This window comes from Sceloporus occidentalis, unplaced genomic scaffold (genome assembly GCF_023333645.1).
Source record: "Sceloporus occidentalis isolate IW3139 unplaced genomic scaffold, rSceOcc1.0.p SCAF_74, whole genome shotgun sequence".
NCBI lineage: Eukaryota > Metazoa > Chordata > Lepidosauria > Squamata > Phrynosomatidae > Sceloporus > Sceloporus occidentalis.
The window spans coordinates 2955445-2969728 of NW_028317054.1; the positions used below are offsets into that span (position 1 = coordinate 2955445).

The following is a 14284-nucleotide window of genomic DNA, read 5'->3' on the forward strand; positions in this document are numbered from 1 at the left end:
GTATTTTGCATAATTGTCATATATCATAATAAACATTTCAATGCAATGCACTAGTGCATTATACCCTGATAGGGTTAATTTAAGATGCATGAACAGTGATAAAGGCTTACCATTCCACTCGTGGACTTCTATGTTCTCAATTCCTTTTGTACTAACTAGAAAAATGAAACCGGTCTATGCATTGGATATAGCTGTGGATATTTGTAAAAATGTGTCAAATAAAGGGGTTTTTTTGTATATATTGTGTTACTTTTTTAAGCTCCAAAATGTAATTCATGCGATGAGATTTGAGTTTTCTGTTGATAGTAAATTGTAAGAAAAAGTATTTGATTAACTATACATTAAGCCAGGCATGTTTGGTCCTTGTTGAAGGAAAAGTGTGTCTGAGGAGGTAGTAGGTAAGTGGAATCTCCTCCCAGCAGAAGGGGAAGAAGGTAATACAGTGGAGGGAATTAAACATGGACTGGACCAAGGTCTGAGTCTCTAAAAATATTAGAAAAAACATCGGCAGTCAAACTCTATGTTTAGTAAATAAAAGGTGGAACATCAATTAAAGGTCCAGACATTAAAAATGTATATTCCATTTATTTCACATGCTGAGCAAAGGAGTAAAAAAAAAGCACCTTTCACATATTTGGTTATAAATTATATGAGGCGTAATAATTTTCATCTTATAATATAATGTTAAGACGCACATTAGTTTATGAACACAGAATTCCCGTAACAGTTAAAATGAATTCAGCGAAAAAAATTAAGTGTTGATCTGAAAATGGTGTCTATATAAAACATTCAATACAATTCACTTACATCGCTTTCTAACTAATATTTGTTAAACATTTTACCGGGAGACAAAGTCTTTAAAGAAAGAAAAAAACATTTTCTGCGGTTAACAACCTTGCTGCTTGTACTGAGATCCAATTCACATTAAACACGTAGGGCCCATAATACAGGCCATAAACATTAACATAATTCCTGTTACAAAAATAACACTTTGCGGGATCTCACGTAGTGAGAAATGGGGGACGTTTTATGCACAGTTACTACACTCGGCTCGTGGTTGTGCTTTTTATATATCGTTTAATTGTGAAATCTATAGGGGGGGTGCATAAAACACAGACAGTCGCAGTGCCCCCCAGCGCCGCCCATTAGCAGAACCACCACATTCAACTGTATGAAGACGGTGTTGCCCTTATGCATGGGTCTGAGTGAGACTCGGTGGTGTTTGGCGGCGGCGACCTGTTGCCAGCATTCTAATAATGATACACTTTGTTGTGACTTGTTGCCCTCGGGGTTTGTGACTCCATTATCACCCCCTTGAGCTCTTGTATGGGTGATTATAATAACCGATGACATAGCAGTAAAAGGTCTCAGCATAACTCCTGCGGCTGCTAAAAGGGAACGCTATAGACTCCCACCGGTAGGCGTCGCACTTCCGCATTACTGTCATTAAAGATTTGCTTTTATACAGTCGCAACTCTCTCATGGATATGCTTAACCGTTTCGGTGTCAGAACACCTGCGTTTAATAATGTGTCAAACAGTCAATCCCCAGCCTTCTCAGTATAGAAAGGGTTAAGAAAAGAGGCCCTTGGCGCTTGTTGTTTTTCGGGCCAGTCACCGCCCACAGGCTGGTGTTCGCTTCTGTCATTGGATGATACTGAAAGACCGTGTCTGACAAGGGAAGCAGCTGCCTGTCCCGGAGAGCGCACGGGCGCTCGTTTGCTGTGCATGAACGGAGGCCCGGGCAGGACTTTGTTCTGTAACGACCGGACCCACGCGATGAACTGGTGTGCCAGGCCGTTCCCCCATTGATTCTAATAATAAGGGGGGTGCTGTGAATGTGCCTCCAAATAGCGCGGCCACCTGCCGTAACCGAGACCCCCTCAGCTTTATTCAAGATGCGGCTGCTCAGGGTCCTTCTCAAAAGCGCCCCCCTCACCAGCAGCAGCACCCCCAGTCTGGTGGACTTCTATTCCAAGTTTTCCCCGTCCCCTCTTTCCATGAAGCAGTTCCTGGATTTCGGTGAGTGGCGCCAGGGACTGGTGTGGCATTTCCTGGGCGCATGAGGAACGGGTGTGCAATAAACAGAGCTGCTGCAGAACCTCTCGCGGGGCATAACCCACAGCAGCTCAATGGACTTCTGTAAGGGGGTCAGAGCAGGGATCGTCCTTGTTGCCTCCTAGGAGGTTGAGCAGCAGCAGGCTGTATATGTTAGTACATATCCCAGCCTTACTATTTATATGGGAACCCCACAGGTAGCCTCATATATGGGACGTGATACCTCGTTAACATATACTGTATATTCAAGGTCAGTATAAGGGCAGTGAATGAATGAATATATATATATATCTATATCTAGTGTGAAATATATACAGCGCTGTGTAAATTGTTTAGGCAAGTGAGACAAAATGGTGTAATTTAAATTTCATTTAACAAAATGAGTGAACAGAAACGAAATCTAAATCAAATTAGCATTTGATGTGACCACTTTTTGGCTTCAAAATAGCATCAATTCTTCTAGGTATACTCGCACAAAGAGGTTTTGTAAGCATATAGTATGAATAACCAATAATGTCAAACTAATGATCATCAATTTAATATGTAGGTTTAAAGTTAATCATTAACTGAAACAGAAACTGTTGTATAGGAGGAATAAAACTGGGTGATGAACAGCCAGACTCACTAACAAGGTGAGGTTGCTGAAGACAGTTAATGTCAAGTCGTGCACCATCGCAGGACTGAGCACAGCAACAAGACAGAAGGTAGCTATACTGCATCAGCAACGCCTCTCCTAGGCAGGGATTTCAAGGCAGACAGGGGGTTCCAGATGTTCTGTCCGAGGTCTTTTGAAGAAGCACAAAAATGGGCAATGTTGAGGACCTAAGATGCAGTGGTCGGCCAAGGAAGCTGGCAGCAGAAGAAAGACACACCATGCTTGCTTCCCTCTGCGATTGGATGACATCTGACAGCGCCATCAGCTCAACATGGGCAGAAAACAGTGGGACCCTGGTATACCCATCTACTGTCCGAAAAAGTCTGATCAAAAGTTGCCTTCATGGAAGACGTGCGGCTAAAAAGCTATACCTGCGACATGGAAACAAGGCCAAGGAGTTTAACTATTCACCAAAACACGGGAACTAGGGTGCAATAAAATAGAGAGCGGTACAAGAATGTTTACATGCAACGGGTAAGGAGTGGTGGAGGTTCCTTGCAGGCTTGGGACTGCATTTCTGCAAATGGAGTGGAGATTTGGTCAGAATGAATGGTCTCCCCAATGCTGAGAAGTAAAGGCAGATACTTATCCATCATCCAGAACCACCAGGGAGCCATCTGATTGACCCCTAATTTATTCTGCAGCATGACAATGACCCCAAACATACAGCCAAAGTCATTAATAACTATCTTCAATGTAAAGAAGAACAAGGAGTCCTGAGAGTGATGGTATGGCCGCCACAGAGCCCTGATTGCAACATCATCGAGTCTGTCTGGGATGACATGAAGAGAGAAGCAACTGAGACGCCTAAATCCACAGAAGAACTGCTGTTGGTTCTCCAAGATGTTTGGAACAACCTACCTGCCGAGTTCCTTAGTCTGTGTGCAAAGAAGAATTGATGCTGTTTTGAAGGCAGAGGTCCCTCGCCAAATACTGATCTTAGATCTTTTTTCACACCTGCCTAGAACTTTTGCACAGTACTGTATATGCAAATCAAAGTCTAAGTATTTTTCTAACTGTCTTTGCAATAAAGAAAAATTCCATCCGTAGAGGAGGGTATCTGCCTTTTTAGACCTGACATGAATACAGCAGCCATGTGACTTTGGATTTAGTAAAAATACTGGAAACCTGGCTTTCTGGTTGAAGTGATTTCTTAGAATATCATAGATGCAGCTTCTGCTTCTATGTCTATTCTACATCTAAGCGACATTTATTGCCATTCAGATCCTGTATGGTTCCTGCAGCAAGGTTCTGGTTTGCACTTGGCAGTCGTGTGCAGGTGACCCCATTTTAACCAGTATTTCAGTGCTGGTGTGTATTTATAGGTTTGATTCGTTATCGTGCTCACGCTGTGTCAGACCGGTTGACCTTGCCCTGGCTGCTATGGGACGTACATGAGACTGAACACGGCTCGGCTTCTTTTAGGCTTGTGTGTGATCACGAGGCGGCTGCCTCGGTCTGCGGTTTCTTTCTTTGTGCGCACCTATTGCCGCTGAACTTTTCACATCGTGGACATTTCTTTGTCTTTTCACAAAGGTCGGGGAATACTGAGTGCACATTTAACCCCAGCGCTGTTCAACATATCTAATCACGTGTGCAGTAACGCACTTATTGTATACTCCATGCAACACGATAACTAGACTAGAACATTCCGAGTGAAAACTAAAACAGGTTATTGCCGCTAGGAAATGGTCTCCTTCATAAAATAAACTTTCAAATGAGCTCGGTCTTCAGTGACTCTGTAAACGGCTCGCCGTTCTCATGCTCAGATTTCGGTGAATACGCCATGGTTATAAATCTCTGTAGCTGTAGTAGCGCATGCACCCCTATGATACAGAGTGTTCTGAAGTTACGTTGATGACATACATAGAACGTGATGGCACATAAGAACCGTTCGGCCCATCTGGTCTGCAAGCCTTCTTTTAGCCTTTGCTATCCAAATTATGATATAAAATTGTGATTATAGACACACATTGTGATTGCAGGTGTTGAAATGTTTTGTTTGTATTCTTCATTTATTGGCAGAGTGACTTCTTTGGGTTTTGTTTGCTTTTTCTCCAGGTTCTGTCAATGCTTGCGAAAAGACTTCCTTCATGTTCCTGAGACAGGAATTACCTGTACGATTAGCAAATATAATGAAAGAAATAAATTTGCTTCCAGACAACTTGCTCAAGATGCCGTCGGTTAAACTGGTACAAAGCTGGTGAGTGTGCTGTGTGCCAAGACCCCCTATCTATTAACCTCCAGCGGGGCAAGTGGGCAACTCCACCCTTCATTCATCTCTCGTTCTCAGGTATTCCTGGGTTATATCTTAATTCCACACTTCACTTTGAATGAAAAAACGCATGATGGAGTATAGTTCTGGCATTTATCGATTCTCACAAAATAGTTAAGTGGCAAAAATGGGGTTGAAGAAAACAAATCGTGTCCTACTCATTGTGTGCAGCTTCCCGATACACGCACCTCTGCTACGTTAGTGGCAAAATGTGTCTTGTGGGGACATCTTCAGTCAATATATTTGCTCTGTATATATATATATTCTTTCTACATCAGAAGTGCATTCACTCTTTTTGAGCTGTTGTCTTGTGATTTCTTGCAGGTATGTGCAGAGCTTCCAAGAAATCGTTGATTTTAAAGACAAGAACGTAGAGGATCCGGACTCAGTCAGGACGTAAGTGAGTTCCTGGGTCTTGGGTTTGTTTGTTTTTTTGTTAAATGCTGGTCACTACCACCTGCATATATAATGCTAATAAAAGTGGTATAGAATTTGTTTTAGACTATGCACTATAATGTGTGTAGGCTATTCTATTGGAGATGGACAGGCAGGGTTTTCTTCTGGTGGTGAATTCTGATGGCTAGAAAAGCATGTTGATTGAGGAGCTACATAGTGAATGTCCACCCCAACACCTCCACCTGGAGTAAGAGGCTTGCATGCAAACAAAAGTACTTCCATTAAAATCAATCTTTGCTTACCACTATTTCATCTTTTGTTTAAAGTTTCACCGATACCGTGATAACCATCCGAAATCGCCACAACGATGTTATCCCAACCATGGCGCAAGGAGTTGTTGAGTACAAGGACAGTTTCGGGGTCGATCCAGTAACCTCGCAGAACGTCCAGTATTTTTTAGATCGTTTTTTTATGAGTCGCATTTCAATCAGAATGTTGCTTAATCAGCACAGTAAGTATTTGGGTCCACTTATTGTGAATGAAATACCCTCACTGGGACGTTAGCGTTCCGCAAAAAAGCATAATGCACATTTAAATGTTGGGGACACATAAGTCTCAAGTTTGCAGAGTTCGTAATTAGCATTGATTTACATCTGCCCTGATGAACAACATTAATTAAAATATATTCCTAAACAAAAAAAAAAGTACTGAAAGCAGATTTCTTTTCATAAATTGTGTGTTTTGTATAGTTTTAAAATTGTTTCTCAATCCACAGTTGGGAACAAGCTGGGCTGTTACTTGTCTGGGCCTGTCCTGGTTTTCCCGTACTATTTCTATTTTTAAGTCTGAATTAAAATACCGAATTATATTCAAATTTTAGCTTTGCTGTTTGGTGGGAAAGTCAAGGAGAACCCAGCTCATCCAAAGCACATTGGCAGCATTGACCCAGCGTGCGACGTTGTGGATGTCATTAAAGGTAACATTAGAACATTACATTTTTCATGAAACTCTGACACTTATAAAAAATCATCATATTTCGGAATTTGTAATACGTACCATGCGGTTCCGTACCCCTTAAGTGCCATGAGTTGGGCAAACTGCTTGGCTAGGTACACTTAACTGGTTAAATCAAATATAACATCCTACAAAACTTAACTGATTTTTCAGGTACTCTGGATGCTGAACTAAAGCCCTTTTGTGCTCTTTTTGTGGACAGCAGTGTGTATATGTGCAAAATGCTCTAATTTAGAATTACGCAAGGATTAAAACGTTTTATGGCTGTAAGAAATCTAAGACAGAAGCCACACGGTGCAGATGATGCAGCTTTATTCACAGAGTTACTCGCAGAAGTAACTGGCAGTGGTTTAGGTTTCAGTAATCATTAACCAAACCAGGAAACGGCCCGATCTGCGGCAAATGCCAAACACCATCTGACTCCGCCATTTTACTTCCAGCTGCACAAGATATGGATTTAGCTTCAGTTCTAACGACAAGAGCCGCTGGTCAGAGATCTGCAAAGTATTTTTACGTAGGATATCTTCCTCCAGACCCCCGACTCTGTTGCTGGCAGGGATGAACAAGGCAACCTACATCAAGGGAAAATATTTTATTACAGCCAAAGTACATTTCAATATTTATAACAAAAAAGTGCTTCTCCTTTCAAATGTTTTCCCACAATGATCTCCCGTATAGGAGCCGTAGTCAGAGGTTTCGCCATTAAAGGATCTGTAAAACGTTACATAAGTGAAGATTTTAAATAAAATAATGTTGTCATTAAAAAAGTTAACCAGCATTTTTATTTATTTAAAATCAGATCGTGCAGGAGACTGATTTCTAAGTCTGGCACCATTAAAAATCATTGAAATCATAATTGTCTTTTCTGATTGGTTGATTGCTATTTTTGTATGCAATTCTGTAGCTTTTTCTAATTGTTTGAAATACATATTCCTAGATAAAACATCAGAATGTTTAACAGATTGGATTGTGGAAACGATATTATTTATTAATGAGGGTTTTACATGGTTCACCTTGGGCTCAATGGGTGTCGGATCATGCAACTCTGGCTTACATATGATTGGGAAGCAACGCAGATACATAATTTTCTTTACGTTTGGTAACATTCATCCAATTTTAATAATGATGATACTGATGGATCCAGTCATTGATCTTTATCATTTTTCTTCTATTGAATTATTTGAAAATTCTCCACCCCGGTGACAAACATTTACAAGGAAGCTCGCGTTCTTTTATCTGTGTCAGTTACTATATAAGTATTTTTTTTATATTTCCAGGCAGTTTTTGCATGGAAGGCTTATCTTACAACCTTTTTGTAACCTACAACCTGGTAATTTTAAATAAGCTGTCTTATTTATTTTAATTTATATGGGCTGCATTGTCTGTTAATAATTAAACACTTTATAATGGGTCAGTTGTTCACCCGTTGCGTTGGGAGCAGTTTAATGGCGGCCTCACCCTTCAGTTTGCTTTAGAATCCAGATTTTGGATGGCGCAACCTGTACAAAATACATCTTCCATAAATGTATACACCATGCCTGTATTAGTGTCTTCTCTATACTTTCTACACGTGTCATGTGAATCAATAAATATATATTTTTCTTTTTGATTTATGTTTTGTACAATATCACTAATTGTGTGCATTTTGTCTCTGCTTTAGATGGATATGAAAATGCCAGACAGCTATGTGACTTGTATTACATGAGCTCACCTGAACTAGAACTCACAGAATTCAATGGTGAATATCTTTATTATTGTTCTGGTTGGATATTTCCTCCATGACTGTTTTGGCAAAGTGGTCGCTATTAAGTGAAACCAAGGAGAGGGGTTCAGGTTTCTGCAGCAGGGAAAACATGGGTAGACAATGAGGTTTCTTATCTCTCCTTGGACTGTTTCCCTGGCTGTTATGAGTCTACAAGTTCCATGCTCCTCTGCATGCTCTTGGTAATCTCTCTTGGACAGTATGTAGAAAGCTCAGAAGGCTAAAGGTCAAAAACCTTGGCCCCAGTGCTGTCAAGTTTATCTTTTTTGTAGTATATAACAAAATGGGAAATCAAAACAAAAAAAAATGCATTTACCCATATAGGGGTAACATTTTCTTTAATAGGTTCATGACTGTGCTGCATGACAAGGCATCCTATGTTAAAGGCATTACTAGAAGAAATCAGTGATGTTCGTATATATTGATTTTTGTTTGGCTTGTAGCAAAGTCTCCAGGGCAGACTATCCAAGTGGTGTATGTGCCGTCACATCTGTATCACATGGTGTTTGAACTTTTCAAGGTATGTAGAGTCCACCTAGCTTGGCCTGGTGGAGGGTCTTCTTGGCAATACTTTGTGGGTCTGTTCTCCCCACGAAGCCAGTTTACATTTTAGGTGTCAGGTGTAGGCTTTGGTTGCCTAAGCTTACCATTGGGAGGCTTGCTATCGAGTTGGGTCTTTACCAGATTTTCCTTCCTTGCATTGTACTTTTGTTAAATTCATTATATCCCGGGGGTGGGGGCGGCTGTTTTTCTCGCTTAAACATTGTGTAGAGATTTGAGTATATATATTATATTTTGCTATAGTTAAAGAGTTGAACAGCCTACGCATGCATTACAAATCAGGCTATTATGCATATCTCTTCTCATCGTAGATTTGTCAATGACCTACACACTCCTGATTCATCCATTCTAGTTTGTTAGTAGCCCCAGGATGTGAGATCTGAATACTTTAAGAGTAATACGTTAACCATTAATCTCTTCTAGAATGCTATGCGAGCTACCATGGAGTTCCGTGCAGACAGCGGGATTTATCCTCCCATCAAAGTGCAGGTGGCTTTGGGGAGCGAGGATTTAACAGTTCGGGTAACTACATTTTATTCATGCTCTTGAAGTTGTAAAACTTACAAATAAGCTGCTAGTGATTCAGTTTTAAAAATAATTCCATGAGAGTCTGATTTTTATACCAGGCATTTTAGCTTTTTCATGCATTTTAATGTTGTAACTTCCTGTTGTCTTGGAGTATGTATTTATTGGTGTGTTATGTATGCGTGCGTGTGTATGTATGTATGTATGTATAAATACCGTATTTGCTCGATTATAAGACGACCCTGATTATAAGACGACCCCCCAAAATCTGAATATTAATTTATGAAAAAAAGAGCCTGAATATAAGACAACCCTATAGGAAAAAAGTTTTACCAGTAAATGTTAATTCATGTAAACTATGTGAACAACTGTTTGTTAACAAAAGCTATGATTGAGAAAAATATTTTGTTTTTATTTCCTTTTTTTCAACCTGCCCCCCCAGTTATGCACATCTGCCCCCAGGCTTGCCACTCTGCCCCAGAAATGCCTTGTACCCCCTATATGCCACTCTGGCATTTAGGGGGTTAAAAGGCATATTATGGGGATGAGATGCATATAGGGAGGTAGAAAGCATTTCAGGAGGCAGAGTGGCGTATAGAGGGTTAAAAGGCATTTCTGGAGGCAGAGTGGCATTAAGGGGGTTAAAAGGCATTTCACAGAGTACTCTGCCTCCAGAAATGCCTTATACCCCCCATTTAACACTCCCTCCCTCTTTCAAACTTACCGGTGTTTCTGAGTCCCCTGGTGCTTAGTCCGGGCAGCGTGTAGAGCTCTACACGCTTGAGCAGAAGTTGTCTACGCGAATCGCGTAGAGCTCTACACGCTGTCCGGACTAAGCACCGGGAACTCAGAAGCACCGGTAAGTTGGGGGGGGGGGGGTGCATAACACAGGAGGATCCAGGTCCCCTGCATCGCTGCGGGGGATCTGGATCTTAGTCTCATAATCAGACCTCAAATAGGTGTGACTAAGACGACCCCGATTATAAGACGAGGGGTGTTTTTCAGAGCATTTGCTCTGGAAAAAGCCTTGTCTTATAATCGAGCAAATACAGTATATATTATGTGTATGTTGTTTCCTCTCAGTAGTCATTTTTAAACAAAGGATGGACCATCGGAGCTTGATATAATTTTTGCTTCTGCAGATCAGTGATCGTGGTGGTGGAGTGCCCCTCAGGAAAATCGATAGATTGTTTAACTACATGTATTCCACCGCACCGCTTCCCAGAGTGGAGAACTCTCGTGCTACGCCTTTGGTCGGTCAAAATTTTCTTTGTTGTACTACTTAATCGGCATTGCCTATAAATATCGACACAAGAGATTCTTGCAACTTCATGCTCCATCCCAATGATGAGCATCTCCACAACTTCATTACAGGGCTCTTAGTTTACATTGGCGGATAAACAAATGGGCAACTTTTTTATTCTTAAGGTTTAATGGCTTCCCCTTTGCAGACTGCATGTATATACAGGATCCACTGTATTTGGTACAGTAAGGTTGTGAATCTGTAATAGTCTAGGCATTGTTGACTACAATTCCATTATATATAGACCATGTCTAGCTTTAATGGTGGTGGTATTTGAAGGCAGTATGGTGTTTATGTAGCAGGATCTGCTTTGGGCTTTAAGGACTGGCATCCTTACATTTTATGTTTTCGGTGCAAACAGAATCCTTTGATTCTATAAGAAAGGACAGAAGGTATCAATATCATAAAAAAAAAATGACGTGAATATTCCCTTCATGCTTATTATTTAATTTTATATTTTTCTGTTTGCTGAACAGGCGGGATTTGGATACGGTTTGCCAATCTCACGTCTGTATGCTCAGTATTTTCAAGGCGATTTGAAATTGTATTCGTTAGAGGGTTACGGCACGGATGCTGCAATATATATTAAGGTATGTGGTTTTCATTGTTTTCAACCAGTGGATCCCATCCCATCACTCAGATTCAAAATTTCCAGGAAAAACATGTTTCCTTTTCATATAGAATAACCTAGTAAGTCATTTAGGTTGTAAAAATACAAGCCAATCACGATCTAGCCTGCGCTTGATCCAGAAGATGGCGAAAACCCCAATTCCATTTCCACCTCATAGAAGGGAAAATAATCCTTCTGGACTGTAAAAGGCAATCTGATTTCTCCCTGGATCAACAAGCTATAACTAATCATCTCTTTATAAATCCCAGTATTATTTTTTTTTGCCTTGTTTGATAGCGAATTGTTAATCTGTATTGTTCTTTTGAGCTGCTTTAGATGAAAGTGCCTCGTTCTCTGTACAGACCTATTTGCATTATCTCTATATGTATTTGTATAATTTATATACGGATTTTTTTTTTCCATTTAATGATTAAATACTTTTGTTTTATCCCTCCAGGCCTTATCAACCGAATCAATAGAAAGGCTGCCTGTGTATAATAAATCAGCATGGAAACATTACAGAACAAACCTTGAAGCCGATGACTGGTGCGTGCCAAGCAGCGAGCCCAAGGACATGACCACCTTCCGGAGCAGCTGAAGCTAGAATCAGAGGTTCAAAAGTATGGAGCTAAAATGCCAGATACAATGTCCGTTACATTTCTGAAAGATACTAAATATCACGTGGCCTATATTTGATAATATCCAGCTTGGAAGCTTAATCTTTTTTTCTGCATGTTCTTGTTAGTTAAAGCACTTTATGCTGTGAGCATTCTGGATTTTAGCTTTGCCTTTCTTTTGATGTTACTAAAACGCAATAGCAGTTTAAAAAAAAATGTTGGGCTCACTTTGGATGGAACTCACTTGTTTCACCGTTTTCTCATTAAGCTTGATTTTGCACTGTGTGTGTGTGTCCAACAATCGATATAGATATACAGCTAATAAAAAAAATAATAATTCTACTTGGAATCAGACATTTATAAAACTAGCGCTTTTTAAACTTTTTCCCCTGGCTTAAGAAATTGTAAGAAAAAAAAAAGTTTATTCGTAAAAAAAAAAAAAAAAAAAGGCTGTTGATCAGTTTTATGTTCAGTGAGTTCTTGGCATGTCTCTCTTCTTTTTTGTACTATCTTTTTTTTTTCCCTGTTGCATGGTGCCTGTAAATGAACTGTTGTTTTGAGGAAGAAAAGCTATATTTTATCCAGGAAAAAAGTAAATATATTTAGCTGTCAGTAATTTATTAGTTAATAATGGAATAGCCTTTCATTTGTTGTGATTTGAAAAACCCAAATACACAATTTTATTAGTTGTTTATATCCTTAAAGTAATACGTACCGCAGAAACCTGGAGCTAAAATAAGTAGAGGAGCACAGCATGGCTACCCAAGCATTTCTCGAGCAGTCGGACACAGACTGGCAAGAATCATAGAAGGGCCACAAGAAGCCAGATTTTAAAGGTGCTTTTCCACTTTGACAAAACATTAATTGGACTCTTTGGTACATTAAAGGGATTGCCTCACCAGCATAGCGTGCATATTAAAGTACGTTGTGTCAACCTAATGCTTCTGCAGGTCAAGGAGCTTGTGTATAGGAATCTAAGGGGGATATCAAGGGGCCGAAAACCCCCCAAACAATTCAGAGGACATTTAGCTATCGTGTACATTAAAGTGGTCGGAGTATCTTAATTGGTCTTTCATTTAATTCTTAATCACATTAAACAGGACAGATTCTTTTGAATATGCTTTTGTCATGTGACAAGTGTTCCCAGAAAAAAAAAAAACTGAATGGGGCAAAATTTTTTTTATTGAACAATTCTCAGGAGGCGCTTGGCCATTACTAGGAAGGCCTTTTTTGATGTTGTAAAAGTATTAGATTTATCAGAGTAGATGGAACAGCACCTTTACTTAGCCCTTGGGGCTTTTGACTGGTTTTCACACCAGTCTTTGGATTGCTTTTAGAGAGAGCATTTTTTTGCTTAGCTACACTTTAACCATTTTTATAGGAATAATGGGCAAGACACAGAAGAGGAACAGACCTATTTTTACAGTGTAGAGTTGTGTACCGTTCCTGTTTGTTGTGGATGTTCTAGCTTGTAAGGGACCATAAACCAAAACCTTTAGGGGGAACCATCTGTAATGCAAGTAATTAAAATAATAAATATACATAAAGTAAAGACATGCAATAATTATGTGAAGTTCAAAATGTTACACATTATAGAGATTTAACTTCATGAGGATTCTGTGTTTGTTTCATAAACTACCAGCAGGCCCCTTACACCAGTGGGGACCCTGAGAAGCTATTTTATTTACTTATTAAGGTAGGGCCACCACTAAATAAAACAACCTGGCCTAAACCAGCCATTGAACCTGGAGGATTTAAAGTAAAATTATTACCTTTCACAAGATTCAGGCTCCCTTGTCAGTTTAACTTGTGACTGCCTTCCACCCAGTTCTATGGAGTATTTATAAGGGACCTCAGGGGTGGAGCTTAAACTCAACTTCCTGTCCCTCTTTTCATTTTTGACTCATGATGCCAAGTTTGCATATACCATTTTATTTTCTGTACTACTCATTGAGCAAAACTTGGCACAGGTCCCCAGTTTCCACGGTAGCACTTTGTGGTACGCCAAACCATTTTATTTATATTTTCTTACTTTGGCCACATTGAGTTAGTTTTTTATGCCTGTTTTATTTTGCAGATAAATTGTAGAAATATGTAGAAATCTGGCTTACAAGTTACAACTGTATTAATGACTTGTGCATTGTTGTTAATGCCTTAAAGGGATACCTATATATACAGCTTAAAATATCCCTTTCTTCATGAACCTGAATTTCAATAAACAAGTTCTAATTATTATTTGTGTTGTTATATGGCAGATGGGTGCATCAGAGGTCAGCTATAAACAATTGTGATGGACAGGGGAGGTGTGATGGGAGTGCTCCTTCCTAGAGAGGGGAGGTAATTCTCCCAAGAGTCTTATCCCCACCCCAAGGGCGTGCTTGGTCAATGTTAAAGAGCCTACCCTATGGAGAGTGCCCACTCCGATGAGTCTAATCCCAGAAGAAAAATGAAGCAAATTTCCTATGGCTCCCCCTGATCATTTCATGTTATTACTTCATACACGCTGACA

General features: G+C 39.9%; 1 protein-coding gene across 3 annotated transcripts; it reads left to right on the forward strand.

Moving 5' to 3' along the window:
- The first annotated feature begins 480 nt into the window (after positions 1-480).
- On the forward strand, positions 481-11756 carry LOC149285960 (pyruvate dehydrogenase (acetyl-transferring) kinase isozyme 1, mitochondrial). 3 transcript variants are annotated; one of them, XM_089494694.1, is made up of 12 exons: positions 481-510; positions 1979-2021; positions 4774-4915; positions 5312-5383; positions 5710-5894; positions 6264-6359; positions 8058-8135; positions 8603-8679; positions 9144-9242; positions 10388-10498; positions 11025-11138; positions 11616-11756. In XM_089494694.1, exons 2-12 carry the CDS (start codon positions 2000-2002, stop codon positions 11754-11756), a joined length of 1137 nt encoding a protein of 378 aa, XP_089350820.1. In that variant the 5' UTR covers positions 481-510; positions 1979-1999. The 3 variants fall into 3 exon arrangements, with proteins under 3 accessions (XP_089350820.1, XP_089350818.1, XP_089350819.1); XM_089494692.1 differs by lacking the exon at positions 481-510 and having other exon boundaries at positions 1898-2021; positions 8058-8153; XM_089494693.1 differs by lacking the exon at positions 481-510 and having other exon boundaries at positions 1898-2021.
- The last annotated feature ends 2528 nt before the right edge of the window (positions 11757-14284 follow it).

What these genes read in the sequence shown, in the direction of transcription:
- LOC149285960 (XM_089494692.1), top strand. Translation starts at nt 1,898, where the DNA reads ATGCGGCTGCTCAGGGTCCTTCTCAAAAGCGCCCCCCTCACCAGCAGC. An exon ending in TGGTGTTTGAACTTTTCAAG is followed by an intron (nt 8,680 to 9,143) that starts GTATGTAGAGTC and finishes AATCTCTTCTAG; the next exon opens with AATGCTATGCGAGCTACCAT. An exon ending in ACTCTCGTGCTACGCCTTTG is followed by an intron (nt 10,499 to 11,024) that starts GTCGGTCAAAAT and finishes TTTGCTGAACAG; the next exon opens with GCGGGATTTGGATACGGTTT.